The following is a 19,789-nucleotide window of genomic DNA, read 5'->3' as shown; positions in this document are numbered from 1 at the left end:
CCATATCCATACAAGGTCCAATGGATAATTACACTTAACTCCTCAACAAGATACCTAACATTAATGTTATTGTAGATAATATATAAGGATTCCCAAAAGTGATCGAGATCAGCTCGGTCAACATAAAGGAAGACCATTGTTGAACATTAAAAAAACAATAAGACGATAATAAGCGTGCACAAGATCTTAGGCAGAAGATGAAAAACTCGGCAACTAAAGAAGATTAAATGGAAACGCGAAAAACTAGACGTTGCAATGATTTGTAAAAATATTTCCGGTATATATAACTCAGTGCGAGTTAGAAATTCAAATATTTTGATTCAAAATAGGATTTAAAATCACTCATTGAAAGTCAAAAACTACCACCCTATCGAGATAGGATGCCTCAGACTTGAAAAGAACGGGCGCAAGAAGCTCAGCGGGTTAGCCTGACGGCGTTCGCACCATTCCCGGTCTGTGGTATCATTAGAGAACCACACAAATGTTCACAATGCTTTTCAATTTGTTTTGTACAGTTTCTGGGATCATATTGTAAAAACATATACATCGCCCAATAAAAGACTTACTCGACTTAACCGATTGCTCATAACAAATTTATGAATGTTGTTCCTGTTAACATTATGATTGTCGCAGTTTCTAGCAAATTCGTTAATGGGCTTATGAACATACAGAACATTATCAAGAATATATTGAGATGCAACAGTCAAATCTTTATTTCCTTAAAATTTTCTCTTAATGTTTCTTTAATAATACGTATTAGATCCTTAATCATAATTAATATAATATATTTAAGTGTAATGGATCAGCCTATCTATCCAACGCGGAAATGCTGCCAGTATTCTTGGTACACTTCCACGTAATGATAGTTTTAATTTTATGTAGTCATAGTATTGTAAATATAGTTCTAAGATTTGTTTTGTTTGAAAAAATAAGAATATTTAAGTGTTCTATAACGTTTTGGTTTTGGCCAAAACGTGTGTTAGACATAAAAATATATATTATAACTAGATGACCCGACAGACTTTGTTCTGTATAATATAATACTTTTTTTTATGAATTTGTCAATAATATTTCAAAATATCAAGAGTTATTTTAAAAAATATGCTCCTTGTTGTTATAATGAAAGTGTTTCACAGGAGAACTGTCAAACCGTGCGTCAATAAATTCTCTCACAGAAAATATGTTCATACAAAACAAATATTGGAAATAAAAATATTTATGGGTCCCAAATCGAAATAAAAACTATCCTATCTCTCAAGTTGGACCAAACTGCACTCCATGGAGTAATTAATCCCCATTAAAATCCGTTCATTAGTTTAGGAGTCCATCGCGGACAAACAACGTGTCACGTAATTTATAATATATATTAAGATAATGTCATGATGATATTTATAAAGCTCGAACAAAGTCACGCAACTACTAGATATATAGAATATAGTATAAAGAGTATATTATAGTATATAGAGTTATCAGACGTTTCCTCGCTCCGATTGAATAAAGTTTGCAGCTGACACAGATATCACTGAGATAAACGAGCAGATAATATTTCATACAGCTTCACAATGAACAGAATATCAATAAGATATATATTATACCTACAGTACAGAGAACTTCTAGGTTCTAGAACGAAACTCGCTACCAACTCATCCGTTGCACTCTTTGAAGACAAAAACCCCAACTGCGTCCAACATACATAGTTATAGGTGAGATGTGCTTGAGTCGCACTCGCGATGTGACGAGGCGAGAGGGGGGCCGATTTTTTTTGTGTTTTTTATATTCATTGCGTGGTTAATGAATTCGTAGCGCACGAGCCGAGATAAAAAAAAACTAAAATAGTATAAAGTAAAATAACCATATTTTAACCTAACCTAACAATATCTCTATATAAAATATTGTTTACTGATACTTACCTATTATAAATTTTATAAGGTTTGTAATCTTTATGTATAAAAAATTCGTGACACGTTTGTATGTCTGCGATGAACTCCCTAAAGTACAAAACCGATTTTAATCAAATTTTGCACATTGTGTGCAGTTTGATCCAACTGGAGAGATTTTTCAGGTTTTATTTCGATTAGTGACTTTTTAATTTTTAATTACAAATTTTATATCTGTATTTATAATTCTATTATATAAGTTTTAAGACAGTTCTGCTATGACATTATTTAAAACAAGGAAACCCGAAATAATTATTTTAATGATTGAACTACTACAATTAAGACAGAAAAGTCAACGATAGTTACGGTTTTTAACTCAAGTAAGAGATTGACTGAATATTGGGAACGGCCGTTAAAGGATAGATTTGTCTACCGATAGTAACTTATACTAAGGATAAAGATTATTGAAAACGGCCGTTAGTCATAAATGTTCAGATATCAACAAATAGAAATAAGTAGGTACCTACCTATTCATCTTAATTATTTCACAAGTCTCTGTGTACACGACATAATATTATGTTAGTATTACAAGTCGTGACCTCCAGTTAGTCACTGGTTACAGGTATATATAATCTTAGTTAATAATGACTCGCCACGAAAGCCATTGTCTTATCGCCCTACTTCGTACTAAATACTAAACAATAGGCTAACACGCTGCCCTGTATTGTTTGGTATTATGTTCATAATAAAAGCAAACTATATACGGGTAGAAATTGCTAGCAGACTCACTCACAACAAAAGCGACGTTATTAATGCTAGCTTAGTTCATAATGTGCTGAATTCTTATATAGATATTAATGGGACGCAATTCGAAACTCGCTGTAGCTGTCTGTATGCGGTGTGCAGTGGGAATTATTATTGGTAAGGGCAACGCGAGCGAGTTGTATCCGAGTGCACCCGCACCAGGCTCGAGGGGACCGGCCGGTGACGTCACGCAGCCGCGTAATTTAGCTTCCATTGAGCCGAGTGTGCGCGACCGTAGCCGAGCTCGCCCGACCGCCGCCGAAACCGACAGCCTCCCCCTCAGCCAACCAGTATTTTATTATCTAGTACGCGTCCGTCACTTGCCACGTTCGCTCGCAAGTCGTTACGATTTATCGCTTAGGCTAAGTTTTCAATTGCGGCCGGTCGTGTTACCTAGTGCGTAGTGCATACAGTTTATTGTGGTCGGGAGGTGAAATCAGTGAGTGTACTGGATCGATAGTGCGAGCAGACAGGCGTCAGGCGACCTCATTGAGTCGCGATCGCGGGGCCCGCTCGACTTTCTACCGGGCGCCGACACGGCCAATCGATGCGGGACCCTGCTCGCCAAGTCTCCATAGTGATCGAGTAAGCCCTGACGATATTCTATTACACTTCCTAAGCGTTCACACGTGCAAATGTAACGCGAGTTTCAGAACAGGGAAATTTAGTCACGGGCGAGTTATTTCAGTTAGACATGATTGCATCTCGTTGGTCACGCATCGCGCCATGTCTCTTATTTGTGAGCGGTAACGGTTCGTGGAGCGACGATCAAACGTAATTAACAACAAACACAATGACGACCTTCTCGCACGCGGCAATCGCTCACTAAGCCCCCGGTCTTTGAACCGAGAAACCCCCACAATTATTGTCCATTAGAAACGTCGAGAATAACAAAGTATTTGTGGCGATATTTGTTCTATATTAGGAACAGCTAGTAATGCTCAACTACGCTGCACTTGATTTCATTAATGTTAACACTATTCAGATCATTACTAACAATCACATTGATACAGTTTACTATGTGGAGTTGTATAGCGTTCGGAATGCTTACAATGCTTGCACGTTATTATAATAATAATTTGGAGCAAAATGGAGTTTGGGGTTTTTTATTTAAATTAAATTTGTTATGAAATTAATAAGAACAGGAAAGCATCGCTGACATTCCAATAAGTGAGGCCCACGAACCGTTAATGGTTAACTGACATAATAATAATATGTATACTTAAATATGTAACAAACTAACTATTACCATCCGCCTATGATCTGGAATAAATTTCTAAATGCGATTGTATTACAATTTTTCTTATTCCCATGCATACAATTACGAAAGAGCATTCCATGTTCTGATGACTATTCACCATCTGTTATTTGTATTGCCTTACTTCCGTCTAGCCAAGCTTTTCTTACTCAATCATAGTATGTATTATACAATATGTTAATCAATCTTAAGACAATCTTTCCATAATTAAAAAAATATTTACTAAAGATATACGACGTTAGGTGACTTGCAATTAATATAAATTTTCACGTCGCATTGATATAAAAGGATAATTTTAATAAATAACATTTACGAACTTGCGAAGGAATAAAGCTTAAAGTATAATTATATTAATTATCATTGTGTTTACCGACACAACAACTCATACCTTATATATAAATACAATGGGAATAAAAACATAGTACTGAGACAACATTATATCAATTCCAGGTGTAATCCAGCCCAATGGTGATTGGATGACGATCTCGGCTCGCTCCCACGACAAGGAGCCGACCGCCCCGCAGCAGATCACCGGCGCCGCGCCGCTAGTGGAGTCCGTGCGCGTGTTCCTCGCCAATGAGCTGCCGACCAAGCACCTAGCACCGGCCGCGAGGGCCCCAGTGTCCCCGCCCCCCACCTGCCATGCTGACATCGTGACCGGCACGGCTTGCGAAGAGATCAAAGGTATCAACTTTGAGCCGCGCCTCCAGCGGAATGACCTAAACAACAACGCGTCGCGCCGCAACCACACTCGAGAGATGCCCAACCAATCGGAGCTGATGCAGCGGCAGCCACTGTTGGCGCGCAACGTCAAGGCCAACGCGCCTCAGCCCACCACCGACGAGTCCGACCCGGACCAGGAACACTCGCCGCAGCACATGCACACCGGCGACTTCATCGTCGAGCTGCCCCCGGGAGCTGTCAGAGAAGAGAGATACCCTAAGGAGATATGGAAGACCATCGTATCCTTCTTTTTCTTGTTCCTATGTGTGTGCATCAACATGATGTCCCTGTCGCTGGTGCACGAACGTCTCCCGGATAGAAACACGACGGCGCCGCTCAATGACATCGTGCTCGACAACGTGACCGCCCGAGACTGGGGGCTAGCCGTGTCCGAGTACCTCATCATGATATCGACGACCGTAGCGATGCTGGTGGTGGTGTTCCATAAACACCGCTTCATCGTAGCTCGCAGACTGTTCTTCATCATCGGGCTGCTGTACCTGTACCGGTCCGTAACAATGTTCGTGACCGTCCTGCCTGTCTCCAGCACTACGTACTACTGCAGTCCCAAAAGCAATGGAACCACACCCTTGCTTATTATTCGACGGATGTTTTACTTAATATCAGGATTCGGGCTTTCGATAAATGGTAAGCACACATATTGCGGAGACTTTATATATTCCGGACACACCATGATCCTCGTGTTGAGCTACCTGATAGTAGCCGAATATTCACCGAAGAAACTATGGCCCATGCACTGGGCGATGTGGGGCTCGGCATTGCTCGGAGTGACGTTCGTGCTGGTGGCGCACGGTCACTACACCGTGGACGTGGTGATCGCTTACTACATAACCACGCGGCTCTTCTGGACATTCCATTCGCTGCTGGTGACTCCGCATCGGAGCGGCAACGGCTACAACCACTACATGATCCAGCGCGAGTGGTGGTACTGGCTGTTCACGTACCTAGAGCGGAACGTTCGCGGTCCGGTGCCGCGGCGCTACGACTGGCCGCTACCTTGGCCCCGCACGAAGCTATTCAGCCGCCTCAGCTAGTGACGCGCGCGCCCACCGTCGCCGCCGCCGGAGCGAGTATGACACTCACCTTTTGAGAATGCCGCTTTAGCACCTGCAGCTCTTTTGGACTGGTCCGGGTGCATATGGCCAAGGTGAGCGTGTAGTCAAACTGATGCACGATCAGGTTCAGGTATACAGTCTCCTCCCAATCGATCTCTGGATCACCTATTGGTAACTTTTTTGAGTCTTTCCGGAACACTTCGACGTCAGTCTGCAAACAAAGGATACAATGATGGTGCATCCGGGTGTTGTCTTGCGCTGTGCAATGTTGTAGTGTTGTGTGCGGTTTGTGAGAACTGTGGGCGAACCTAACACTTGTTAAATATAAACATAAACGAACGATTTCTATGGTGGATATTGGACATTGCAATGTAGAGGGCGGTATTGCCTTAACTCGCTGTGTAGTAGAATATTTAGTATGGTTAAGACTATGTATGCTTTTATTGTGAATATAGACACAAATCAGAGATCAATCATAAGTCATGAACAATGCTCTTCGCGAAATCAATTCATTTTAATGAACTATCAAATGTTAAAACAGTTTTATTTGTTATTTTGTATATTTTATAAGTGGTTATTGATCAATTTTAAGTCTAACAATGAAATAATATTTATAAACAAGATATACTGTGATGTTTTGTGAGGTGATACATGTGTATGTATGTATGTGTGTGTATGAACTCAGCATAGTCAGTGTGGACTATGAAACGATCATGGCTGTACCATGTTGTTAATGCAAAGTACATACTTGTTGTCCTAGCAGTATCGTAAGAAATCATATTTTTATATTGTTTAAATAAAATACATTACTGTTATTAAAGTCGACTTTTGTATTACTTAAAGAATATAATCTCGTAGGAATTTATGACTCTATGATCCGTATGGTGCTAAAACTAGAATCTTATTCTTACAATGACTACTACACGAGCGTCCAGCTAACGGGCATGAAATATGAACAAATTTACAAATTGTTTATTACCGAATCATTCATACTTTACTACACAACATTGACATAATATAAAGCTAATTTTTTAACATAATATTTTTATCATACAGCACACCCTATTAACTAAACTAAACTTAATAAACTCAATAATTCAGTAACATTATCTTTTAGTAACAATGTGTAGCATACATTTGGCAGAATCACATATAATTATTGCGATCAAAATATTATATTGCCATATGATAAGTCTAGATAATGCATAATATATGTCTACATTATAAAGTGGTCAAAGACAATTATTTTTATCTACACCCATGCTTTAAATCCTCTATTAAAGATTCTGAAACAGTTAGCTTATTGCCAACATTAAAACACCCAAAGTTCTAATAACCATTACATCATCAAAACGAGTCTTGTAATGTTGTACAGAATTTCATAACAACAACTCCTGTTTTTTTTTCGATCCCTTCATCCGCAAAGAGTTTCAACAGACAGCCACATTCTTATTGCTCGATGCGTGGTATCTGTATGAATTTCAAAAAAAGAACATTTTCGTTTACGCGCGTTCCACACAACCAGTCGCGCGCCGTAAAAAAATAGGTTATTCGAATCCCCGCCATTTTTCTTCGATATTTTTATTGTTTTGTTTACAAAAAATGAGCGATTCATTTTAAACGTTGCAAAAGAACATTATATTTGAGTGAATTTTAATTATTGCACTATACAAAATGTAAATTACTACTAAAATAAATAATTGTTTCATTAATACTTAGTTTATTTGTATATAATCAGTAATGAATGATATTAGGTTACTACTAGGTATGGTGTTTTAATGTTAGCAGTAAGCTATCTGTTTCAGAATCTTTTAGAGGATTCATATTCTGGGTGTAGATAAAGTCTTGTATGCAACTGTTGATAATTAGGTACAAATCCACTGTTTTAATACCCCTTATTACACAACAGTTGCATAAATAACTATTACCTCATATTTAGGCAGATATCGCGATGATCCTTTGACGTGTCTCTTGCGAACAAAGAATAATAGATCGTCGCAATCTATCGAGCGCTCCTCTTGAAAGAGGAAGTTTCTCACAAACAGATCTGTCCAATATGTCGTCCCTTGGAGAACCACGAAGCCGGAATCTGCAAATATATTCAATGTTATGAATGTGTTACAAGTTCAGTTGGCTAATTGTTACATTGTCCCGATGTTATTTTCGAAGTTTAACTTGTGCATTCAGATTTAAATATTACATTTCCTGTTTTTTTTTCTTTTTTAGTATAAATTCAATTTAAAATCATAGATGAATTGAATGCAACCAAATCCCAATCATTATCTCTTTTGAAAATATATTGTCTCTGATATTATGTTGATTTGTTAAATAATAACTTAATTCTGTCTAAGGAAAGATTTTATATAAATATAAAATCAAAGACGCTATGACTCTTAAACACTGTCTTTCCCTACCAGTCTGCGAAATATCTTTTTAATATCAGTATAAAGTTTAAAGTAGGAATATACATTATTTAATTTAAACATAATGTAATGTAAAACATGGAATAGATTAAGGCCAGTCTGCACCACTTACAGCAATGTTTAGAGCACCTTTAATTCATTACTATTTTATTAACTAAACAGATTAGACTTAATTTTAATATCATTTGCCAAATTAAGTAATAACATACATTGTTACTGTGGCTTAAGGCGTTTCAGATGGGTTACGGCCGTTCCCAATATTCAGTTTATCTCCGGTTGTGGCCTACCTGAGATAAAAAATCGTAACTATCGTTCACTTCTCTGTCCCAATAAACTTTTCGTCGGTAACTCACCTTATCCGTACACGCTGCCTGTCAATGGGACAACGTATAGCTTACCATACTTACTTACCGTACTTATGGAAATTGCAATTCACGCGTCCCAATATAAGGCGATAAGAATGACTTATCGGGTATATTGGGACAGCTTCAGATTATTGACAGCAGATTATCTGTAGATAGTATATTGGGTATGGCCATGAGTGATGCCAAGTCCTCTACTTTTTCTAATCCTAGGCGCAGTTCAATCATCTCTAACAATCACTATGATGGAATCGTGTTGAAATGCTTATATGTTAAATAAAATTTGTACCTCATGCCCCATTCTCTAACTGTTGTAACATGTTGTAAATATTATTTATTTGTATAAAAGCATTAATATTGATAGTGTATATTATATCAATGATAACATTTTATCAATGTTTTGCTCAAAACATGATGACTATCTCGCCTGTAATACAACAGTGGATTTGACACATTTTATATTGAATATAATGGGCAACTGCATTCACAATCTTGATACTATTTATTGTAACTGCGTACCCTCCAGTAATGTTTCATGAATTCTTTAATTTTTCTACTTTATTGATACCTATTGAACTTTCCTAGTACACAGCTGTTGGCTGTTTCTAGTACAAACTATCACATTATATCATATATTCATTCATATTCAAATTAACTGTATTCATTTAAATATCAGTTTCACTATATATATATTCTGCAATTGTTTTATTTTTATAGTAATTTATTCATTCAAATATTTCTATTCAAAACAGGATTTTAAATCGCTTGTTGAATGTCAGAATCGTATCACTTATTCGAAAAGGTATGGCTCAGAATCGTAATGAGCGCAAGAAACTCAGCTTTTTTTAGTAGCGATACACCAGTGGGAGGCTCTTTTGCACAGGACGCCGGCTAGATTATGGGTACCACAACGGCGCCATTTCTGCCGTGAAAGCAGTAATGTGTTAGCATTACTGTGTTTCAGTCTGAAGGGCGCCGTAACTAGTGAAATTACTGGGCAAATGAGACCTAACATCTTACGTCTCAAGGTGACGAGCGCAGTTGTAGTGCCGCTCAGAATTTTTGGGGTTTTTCAAGAATCCTAAGCGGCACTGCATTGTAATGGGCAGGGCGTATCCATTGCCATCAGCTGAACGTCCTGCACGTCTCTTCCCTTATTTTCATAAAAAAAAATACATTACAATTAAATTTATTCAGTACAATGCCTGGTCCAATCACAGCAATCAAAAGGTGGGTATAATTTAGAAAGTAATGTGTGCTACAGTAGTACTTTATTAGCACACAAACATTAGTTAACATTTTTTGTGTCCTTTTTATGTCCTTTGAACATTTCCCCGTGTAAAAGTCAGTAAATGAATATCAACACAAATAAAATAGATGAAGTATCACAACCTGAGAGTTGAACAAAGCAAAGATAATTTTATAACGAGGCGGTACTCGAACGGTTAGCTCAGTTGGTTAGAGCACCGGCACGAAAAGCCGGAGGTCGTGGGTTCGAAACCCGCATCGTTCATAAAATTTTGTTTTTCAAATTTTATTTGTGTATTAATCCTAGAAGTGAGGGTTATCACTTTAAAAAACATAACATATTGTTTAAATGAATATTAAATAATCACTTTTACATAATATATTATTAAGCGAAGCGACGCGAAGCTCCCACCGGGTGACTGTGTTAAATGATTTCTGTGTTAAATTGTTTCGCGGGCATTTCTGGACCGATTTAAAAAGTTTTGAACTCATAGAAATTTTTCGCTATTTTCTAGGTTATTGTCATGACAGAATTTTGAATTTCGACTTGATTCAATTACTATAATAAAAAACAAACATTATTTACAAATTATTCTAAATTAGCACGCGCTATTTATATTTATTGACATAACTATAGTTCTGACAGTAAATATAAATTCCAAAAGATTCTTTTTATTGTTTTTGTTTGGATTAATTTTGTTTTGTTTTTGTACACAGACTTAGTTAACCTCGCTTCGCTCAAATATACGCCGGCATCCTAGTTACTTATATATATTATATTATATATAAAAAAAATACATTTGTACTAAGCAAGTAACGCTGTGTCATTGAAGGTTTTTAAATTAATCTAACTGTTTTTTGTCAATGGCCAACAGGTTGAAAAAACTGTTAAATCGTCAACGGGTTTTGAAAAATCGGTTAATGCATTTATTAATAATTTAGGTTTTCATTTCGCCAATATAATATCATGTCAACGTTTTCGTTCGCAAATTCTTCAACTGTTTTGAATTAAGCTGTTTTAGTGAGGCATTCAATTTCTTCATTTATTGCGAGTTACGGGCGAAGACTATATATATATACTATAATTTATTAGCTTATTATGTTCAACAGGTTTTTTCGTTGAAGAAAAACAGTTAATTCGTTAACGAATATAAAACTGTTCATAAAAACAGTTAATTGATTTAACGACCACCTCTAAACATTAACAGTGTGATGTTTATCTATGATTCTGGCTAGCTGTGTTCTATGAAGTATCAGGTATACAGGGTGGCCGAAAAGTTGACGTCCAAAGCTAAAATTTGAAAGCCTCATGGTGATGAGTATCCGAATCACCCCTATGTATGTTCTACGATTTTGCGTAGTTTATTAGATAATATTTTTCCCCTTTTATCCGCTTTTTTCACCTAATTGTGGTTTAGGACTTTTTTTGACCACTTTTAGTTAATTTTATTGTTGATAATTATTAACTACCGTTGTAATAACCACATAAGAAACTATGAATAGTTTAGATAATGCGGAACTAGTTTAGAATTGAGTCGTAAGTTCAAGAAAATTGCTCCAGCTCAATTCATGAAAATGTTCAAAGTATCAAAAAAATCTTAAAATGCCTATGGCTTCTAACTATTTTTAAAAACTTCCTAGAACATTGGCCAATAAAATGAGCCAAATTCAAATTTCAGCTTTGGGCGTCAACTTCTCGGCCACCCAGTATTATACATGTTAATGTTACACTTAGCTTATTAAAATATGAGGGTATCCAGTAATACAAACAATGCATTGCTGTTGTGATACAAAAAATAAATGTCTCAAAAACGATTATTTTTATTATTTAAAACCACGGACGAGTAAAAAAATAAGGACTCCGTGTCACCTTTCATAACAGTGAGGCACCAAAACAAGCCGGTAAACGTTTAAATACATAGCCCCACGCACACACTTACACTAATACAAGCCGATCGGCCGCCATTATGAGATTTGCCATCGTCTGACAGATCAGTTTGCGTCGCAATAAAATATTTTAAAAATGCCGTCGTGCGTTGTGAAATAGTGTAAAAACAATGATTATTTAAGGGAGAAAAAATTGTGTAACTGGTATACCCCGTAACCGCACACACACTAGCATAAAGGTGCTTCACTTGCTAATATCACGGCGCGGAGTCCATCTTTTTTTACTAGTCCGTGTTTAACACTAGAAGATTATTTAGCAGTGCAAACTGTTATCTCTCATAATCTATATCTGTTTAATTTTTATTACCATGCAGAGAAGAGTGAGCCGTATATAAGTGTGAGCAGGCCTTGGACAAAGCATTCGCGGTTTTATTTATTGTTAAAAAGTATGAGACAGAACCATGATAGAACATAGGCGGCTAGTTCTAGGATTTTTCAATTTCAAATATTTTTATACAAAATAGGATACGATATCATATATTGGAAGTCAAAAACTACCACCCATTCCATAAAGTATGCCTCAGATCTAAGAACGGTCACCAAGAAACTAAAAGCGGGATCTGTTAATATATCTTATGTAGTACCTATCGTACAATAATAATAATAATATTGACACACTTTTACACAAATTATCTTGCCCCAATTTAAGCATATAGCCTGTGTTATGGGTTGCAAGGCAACGATATATTTAATACAATATACTTACTTAAACATATACAAATACATATAAACATCCATGATTCGGAAACAAACATTAATATTCATCATATAAATGCTTCCCCTACCGGGATTCGAACCCGGGGCCTCTAGCTTAGTAGGTAGGATCGCTAACCACTCTATACAGGTCGTACAGTAAAATATACAATTAATTAGCCTGAGGGCGTTCACTCCATTGCCAGTCTGTCGTATAATTAAGAAAATCATTTATGTTATAGTAACCTTTACCACATTTTTGTAATAAGACCAAAATAACTACATCGACCCACAAAAGTTGTTCAGAAAACTATCCGGGGCTTGTACATTTATTAGTAGGAGGTACATATAAATATTATGGGACAAGTTAAGTTTTACCAGTGGGAGGCTCCTTAGCACAGGATGCCGGCTAGTTTATGGGTACCATAACGGCGACTATTTCTACCGTACAGCAGTAATGTGTAAACATTAGTGTTTCGGTCTGAAGGGCGCCGTAGCTAGTGAAATTACTGGGCAAATGAGACCTAACATCTTATGTCTCAAGGTGACGATCGCAATTGTAGTGCCGCTCAGAATTTTTGGGTTTTTCAAGACTCCTGAGTGGCACTGCATTGTGATGGGCAAGGCGTATCAATTTCCATCAGCTGAACGTCCTGTTCGTCTCGTCCCTTATTTTCATTAAACAATGTGGGACTCAATGTTGCCAACATTAATTGTGACCTTGGAGAGTAAAGCCTCAAACGGTAAATATTAGAATAATATGACAGCATCCCCGAAAGAATTTATAACATGAGGAGGAAACCAATTACGTGGAATGGAGATTCATTCCGCGAGAATTCTCATGCGAACCACTCGTCGTATTCTGCAGAGGGTACACTACAGACAGGGTTAACGAACGCCATGGAAACACCAGACTACAGTATAGTTTTTATCAATAGGAAATCCACATCTATGCGTGTTTCTAAAGATAATAGTCATAATGGTAATGGATTTTGTTATAAACCATAAAACGTATATTATTCGCCTCTGCTGAAGTCGTAGATTAGGGTGAACGCACACTGCGCCAGCGGACTTGGTTGTCGGGTGTCGGTCGGTTGCCGGCAATTACGACAGCACGCGAAAGTCATTTTAAGAAAAAAGCAATTAATTTTTCTGATTTATTGTAACTCAATATTGTTTTTTTATATAAGATTTAGGTGTAGAAAAGTCGGGTAAATTAACACGATATCGCACGCACCGAATCCCGCTGTCGTCATAAGTTGCGAGTAGTTTTTACCGTTGAAAGTGATCATATTAGGAGAATAGGATTTAAATGTTATTTGTACTTTATCTTCTATACTATCGTTTTAAATCAAAATGGAGGTAAATATTGACACACTTTTTACACAAATTATCTTGCCCCAAGTTAAGCATATATAGCCTGTGTTATGAGTTACAAGACAATGATATATTTAATACAATATACTTACTTAAACATACATAAATACATTTAAACATCCATGACTCGGAAAGAAACATCCATATTCATCATATAAATGCTTGCACCTACCGGGATTCGAACCCGGGACTTCTAGCTTAGTAGGTAGGTTCGCTAACCACTCGGCTATACAGGTCGTCAAATATGGCGGTAGATGAAATGATACCACGAAGAGAAATAGCTCATTACAAAGCCAAATTTAAAATTTACGAATTTTATTTTATTTTTTTATCTAGGTACAAAAAGGTGGCTAATAATAAATAATGCTAAAACAATTAGAAATTTCTCACTAGGATTTTAAGTTTCTAATGTGACAAGGACAGTTTAATTAACTAACGATTACTAGCTAATTAGTTCAGTTTATCTAACATGTGTTTTCAGTTGTCACATATCAACTTGACTACCTGACCCATTGAACTAAATTTTAATTAAATACTTACGTAATACAATACTGTAAGTTACTGGATTCTCTTTCGTAACGCCATTTATTATGCTTTTGATAAATTTACTGTTTTCAAAAGTATCTTTTTTTACTATTTACACACTCAGCATTCATTGGAACTATTGTATAAAGCAGTTTATCCTCCTACGGCAGCCCTGTCTCACTCCGCGGTCACGTATCGAAAACGTAAGTAACACTACACCATGCCAGGAAATTTTCACGGGAAGCATGCAATCTAGATGTGCTCAATCGCCTCCTGCTCACATCGGATCCGCTTATGACAGGCATGAGGAAGAAGCCAATGAAGAAATCCACAAGTTTTTCCAAGGAATCATTAGAGTTATTACTCTCAGGAGAACCCAGCTACACTATAGAACTCGAAAATGATGTACAAGAAATACTCTGAATAAATGTTTTTTTTTTTCCTACATATTATAGCACTTTTAATGTTTTTAAATCTCTTTTTAATGAATTCACAAATCAATAAATAAATATCAAATAAAAATATGTGATGGCCACCTTTTTGCATCAAATACCTCACCGTGCGGCGTAGGGACTCCCAGTGCCCACGGAAAAGTAGCGAGTTTTGTTCGCCACCTACTTCACCGATCCGACCGATATTTTAAAAATGGAGCAACAACAAAACGTATTCATATTTGGTAAGTAGTTTCTAAGGAAGCTGAAAGGTAATCTATTTTGAAGTGGTTGTTATTATTATTATTATTAAATTACAATTTATGATACCTATCATTGGTAGGTTTAATACTTGTTGTTGTTGGATGGTTCTACTTTTTGAAAGATGAAATAAACTAACATTTTGACTGTGTCGTGGTTTTCCTAAGCATACGTTTCTATCTGCAAATATAAACAACAAAAGATATTGATTTTAAACCAAATGCTAATTGAAGTCTCTGGCAACTTTCATGTTGACACCACAGTGAAAAAATCGTTATGAGAATATTTTCTCGAGTTATATTTACTGCGGCCTCACAATTTTCAAAACGATGGTAATCACTGGTTGGCTCTTCACAGGGATTCCTAGTCAGTCATCCAGAGGAATTTAATAACATTAAAGGTGCCTCTTCGTTTTTGCTTATGAGACTGACACTGTAAATTTATATTAGGCATCAAGAACAATGTATGTAACTATAATTTATAATAAATCTATATATATAAATGAATTGCTGTTCGTTACTCTCGCTAAAGCTCGAGAACGGCTGGACCGATTTGGCTAATTTTGGTCTTGTATTATTTGTGGAAGTCCAGAGAAGGTTTAAAAGGTGAATAAATAGGAAAATGCTGCAAAATTAAATAAAAACAACAAATTTGTTATTCCTTTGATGTGTCCATACATGGTTCCTATGAGAGAATTTATTGACGCACGGTTTGACAGTTCTGCTGTGAAACAATTTCATTACGACAGCAGGGTGCATATTTTACGAGTAATTTTTGATGTTATGATATATTATTGACAAATTCATATAAAACATTATTGTATTTATTATATACAGAACAACGTCTGTCGGGTCAGGTAGTAATAAATAAATGAAATTACGTAGAAACAAACGCACAAAACTAAAATCACCCGGACCAGATTCAGATTCGCAGATTGTTAGATTTTTACCTGTTCCATCGCGTAAAAGTTAACAACGATTTAAATTCCGAAAGAGCGCCATCTTTTGAAAGTAGAGGAAAACATCATAGCGATATGATTGGGCAGTGCGTCTAACTATTCAACGAGGCCCGTGCTTTTTATTGGCAAATTAAGATTATGTCTTACACATAGCTATGGTTGTGAGCGTATTTCCAGACGGCCAGGGGCATACAGTGCATCGGCAATCCAGGATAATGACTGGTTTGGGGCTGAGCTAGTTTGGAGTTGTTTACAAATCGACATTGTTACTGAGTGTTTGTATACTCAACCTTAGATAGTAAATGTGGTTAAAGATCATGTTTTGCCATAGTATGGGCCAATTTCTTATGCAAGGAAATGCATGATGCAGCCGAGGACACACTTTTCTTGACAGCCATAACCAAAGCCTCAACAGCAAAACAAACAGCAGAATTGATCAAAGAATAGGGGGTGAATTTCACAGGAAGATATTTGCATCATACAAAGGACGCCGAGTTGAACTATGATTAGAGCTCATGGGGGCCACACATGTTATTAAAAGTGACTTAAGACAAGTAAATAATCAATACAAAATGGTTTTTTGGCCCTAATTTGTCTTTGCCAGCAATACAATTTTTTTTTTGATAAGAGTTACTTCCCAATATACAAGTACTTATCACTCTTTATCATGAAAAATGATTCTCTTTTATATTTTCTTCCTTACTTAATACATACCCCTAAAATCGGTAGTATTCACCTAAATTCATAAAAAAGTGGTCTGGGCATATTAATAGTTATTTGGTTCCATTTTAGCTGCTGGGTTGATTGGTCACTCCAATGTATGACAAGAATTACATCTAATATATAAAATTCTCGTGTCATGGTGTGCGGGACCAAACTCCTCCGAAGCGGCTTGACCGATTCTCATGAAATTTTGAGTGCATATTGGGTAGGTCTGAGAATCGGACAACATCTATTTTTCATCCCCCTAAATGTTAAGGGTGGTCCACGCGATTTTTTTTTTTAAATTTTTGACATTTTTTTTTAAAATACATACAACTTCAAATTTTCTACTTTTGTATCGCGATTTTAATATCGGCAATACAACGTTTGCTGGGTCAGCTAGTTACAATATATATAAGAATATAGAGAATACAGAATACATATTATTAAACTTCAGGCCTGTGCAATTGTCATGAACAAAGATACTATTGCAAATCAATGTGTTCTGCTTCAGTACTTTGTATGTCATACATACCATTTGTCACTGATATTTGAGATGACTGACCCATCAACTTAAGCAGACATCAAATATGTGACCTCCGAATTAGGCACCCTAATGCTGCATAAAGCACAAAATTAACAAGATCAGCATTACAGACAGCTGGTTGAACACAAAACGGTCACACAAACTCTAAATCTTGGAATATAAAGTAGTGGCCATCAAATGAGCAAAACCCTAAGAGGAATTTGCAGAAGGAACTAAGCTGGAGAAATATCTACAAAAAAAACACAAACAACATTATTATCTCTGGGTTGGATTTAAAAGTTGCTTACATTTGGTTAAATTATATATAAAAAAATATAACCTTGCTTCAGAACATACTAGAATACAAATCTAATATCTTATAGCACATCACATAGTCAGGGGTGTGCATACCATATAGGCAATTAGGCAGTGCCTACCTCATCAAGAACGTACATAAATATAGCACTAGTGTTAGAGTAGATTAAGTTTAATTTGGTTCTGTAATTTATTACCAAACTATAGAACTTTTAAAAAAGTTAAAAGCCCATAAAATCTTTCTTAATGTTAGATCCTAAATACCTACGGTAGGCAGTCTCCAGATTGCATATTCGATATACAACTTCAATATTTAGACCTCAAAGCCTAGTACTATCAGACTAAAGTGTAACTACGACTAGTTAAATCTAGAGTGCCTACCTTGCTAGAAAAACAATGCACGCCCCTCCACATAATATAATATTAACACACACTTACACAAATTATCTTGCCCCAAACTAGACACAGCCTGTACTATGGTCACAAGACAACGATATATTTAATACAATATACTTACTTAAACATACATAAATACTTATAAACATCCATCACTCGGCAACAAACATTCATATTCATCAAATGTATGCACCTACCGGGATTCGATCCCGGGACCTCTAGTTAGTAGGCAGAGTCACTAACCACTGGGTTATAGGGGTCGTCAAGTAGTAGTACCATATATTTGAATGGATAATAATTAGTGGAGCAATCATATAATTTCAATTTCTCAGCAAACTATTGAAATATATGCCCTTTTTACTTTCTGAGAAATTATACTAAGTTAAGTTTCCTATTGGTGTAGAATGAAGATATAGATAAATTAGTAAAATGAAATTCACATGCTTTGGAATACTTACAAGTTAAATGGTATATATCCTTGAAGATCTTATAAGAACTTACCTGTAAAGTAAAAGAGACCTTTTTTAAAATGATGGCAAATGAGAATCTAGAGTCCAGAAGAACAATCAATGATACTTTGGCAAAGAAAGATCTAAAAATGGATTATTTATTGTATGGAGTTCATTCAAATGGAAAGAAAGCTTTTATATTCCATTTATTTGCTGTTTATTGTTAGTTGGTATTTCACATTTTTTTACTTTGTATAAATATTAATTATTAAGTCTATTCATACATTTTTATTTCAATGGATCCCTATTGGGTAAAGGCCTTCTAATCTCATCAGGTTTTTATCCTTGACATTTCCCATCCAGCTATTTCCATTTGTTTAAATTATACTTTGTAAATAAATCCCCCATAAGATTAAAATCTATATTGACACTCTGAGCCCTTAAAGAACTCTAAGCTATTAATGGCCTTATATACTTATGTGCTGCTTAGGTGTGATAAATAATAATGATAGTCAATTACTAGGCCCTACAAGTTTATTACAAGCCAAATGAAGCCTATTGGAATCATGTAAGAATTATTGCTTGGAACCTTTTTAATAGCTGTGAATATTTATATGAAACCTATAAATACTTTACTTAGGTCCACTTGATTTCTGTATGTGAAAGTGCGAGTACCTCCTAGATTACTTCTTCGAAAAATATAGAATAATTTTCGTACCATCTTTCATGAGCTGCCGCATTTCCTTTGTCCGCTGAAAGTTGATTTCTTCTAGAAGCTGCTCCAGCATTGTTGCACTTTGTAAATAATTTGAACAACCCAGAGCCATCGTAAACAACAACTTATTGCAAGTTACAAGAACAACAATCAGTTTCAAAACACTAAGGAATACCACTACTAAAAAATCTTGTTTCAATAATTATACAGAAGCAAAGCAATTGATTGTGTAAGTGAATATTATAGAAAGAGTAATACTTGTTAAAATTTCACTTATTGAATTATGTTCTAATAAACTAATAAATAAATGTTTATTTTTTATTTAAATAAATATTAATGTAATAATGCAGGTAGTATTATGTATACCACAGACAGTACATTTTATTTAACTTAGTATATCTTTAACTGTACACAAAATGTACTCTGTGGTATATTTCAATACTTTATTGCGCAAATGTCATATGTACGCAACAAGTCACTATAAGCCCAATCACAGAACTGAGATGTTAGAACACTTTAAACATATTATTGTTGTAACATGTCAACCCTACTCTCGGGAATACAAATATATATGTCTGAAATAAACATATTGCAAAAATAATGAGACTACAAGCAGTAAAATAAGCGTACAGCAGGTATTCCACCCTAAGACTCTTTTCAGCAAGGCCTAGGAGCTCATGTGTAGATATCAAAACCAATCATGATCTCAAACCTAATAACACG

General features: G+C 35.9%; 2 protein-coding genes and 1 non-coding gene across 4 annotated transcripts in view; 2 read left to right on the top strand and 1 right to left on the bottom strand.

The window, feature by feature from the left end:
- LOC126975834 (phosphatidylcholine:ceramide cholinephosphotransferase 2-like) overlaps nt 1-6,561 on the top strand; it is a 140,458-nt gene extending 133,897 nt beyond the window's left edge. The window contains exons 1-2 of one of the 2 annotated variants that reach the window (XM_050823871.1): nt 2,975-3,266; nt 4,390-6,561. In XM_050823871.1, coding sequence (XP_050679828.1) covers nt 4,416-5,717 — 1,302 coding nt within the window. In that variant the 5' untranslated portion in view covers nt 2,975-3,266; nt 4,390-4,415 and the 3' untranslated portion in view covers nt 5,718-6,561. Of the gene's footprint in view, nt 1-2,974; nt 3,267-4,389 lie in introns of those variants that run through there. The other variant, XM_050823869.1, reaches the window with a different exon arrangement.
- Nucleotides 1-19,424, bottom strand: part of LOC126975835 (uncharacterized protein KIAA0930 homolog) — a 72,179-nt gene extending 52,755 nt beyond the window's left edge. Inside the window, exons 1-3 of the mRNA XM_050823872.1 lie at nt 19,070-19,424; nt 7,667-7,827; nt 5,767-5,949 (exon numbers count right to left, since the gene is read on the bottom strand). Of these exons, the coding sequence (XP_050679829.1) occupies nt 5,767-5,949; nt 7,667-7,827; nt 19,070-19,178 (453 nt within the window). The 5' untranslated portion in view covers nt 19,179-19,424. The remainder of the gene's footprint in view (nt 1-5,766; nt 5,950-7,666; nt 7,828-19,069) is intronic.
- On the top strand, nt 9,963-10,036 carry Trnaf-gaa (transfer RNA phenylalanine (anticodon GAA)). The gene has a single exon. It is a non-coding gene; the product is annotated as a tRNA-Phe (tRNA).
- Nucleotides 19,425-19,789: the final 365 nt, after the last annotated feature.

Source organism: Leptidea sinapis, chromosome 38 (assembly GCF_905404315.1).
Source record: "Leptidea sinapis chromosome 38, ilLepSina1.1, whole genome shotgun sequence".
In the NCBI taxonomy this organism is placed as follows: domain Eukaryota; kingdom Metazoa; phylum Arthropoda; class Insecta; order Lepidoptera; family Pieridae; genus Leptidea; species Leptidea sinapis.
Note: the sequence above shows the minus strand (reverse complement) of the source record. Positions and strands in the feature narration are given on the sequence as shown.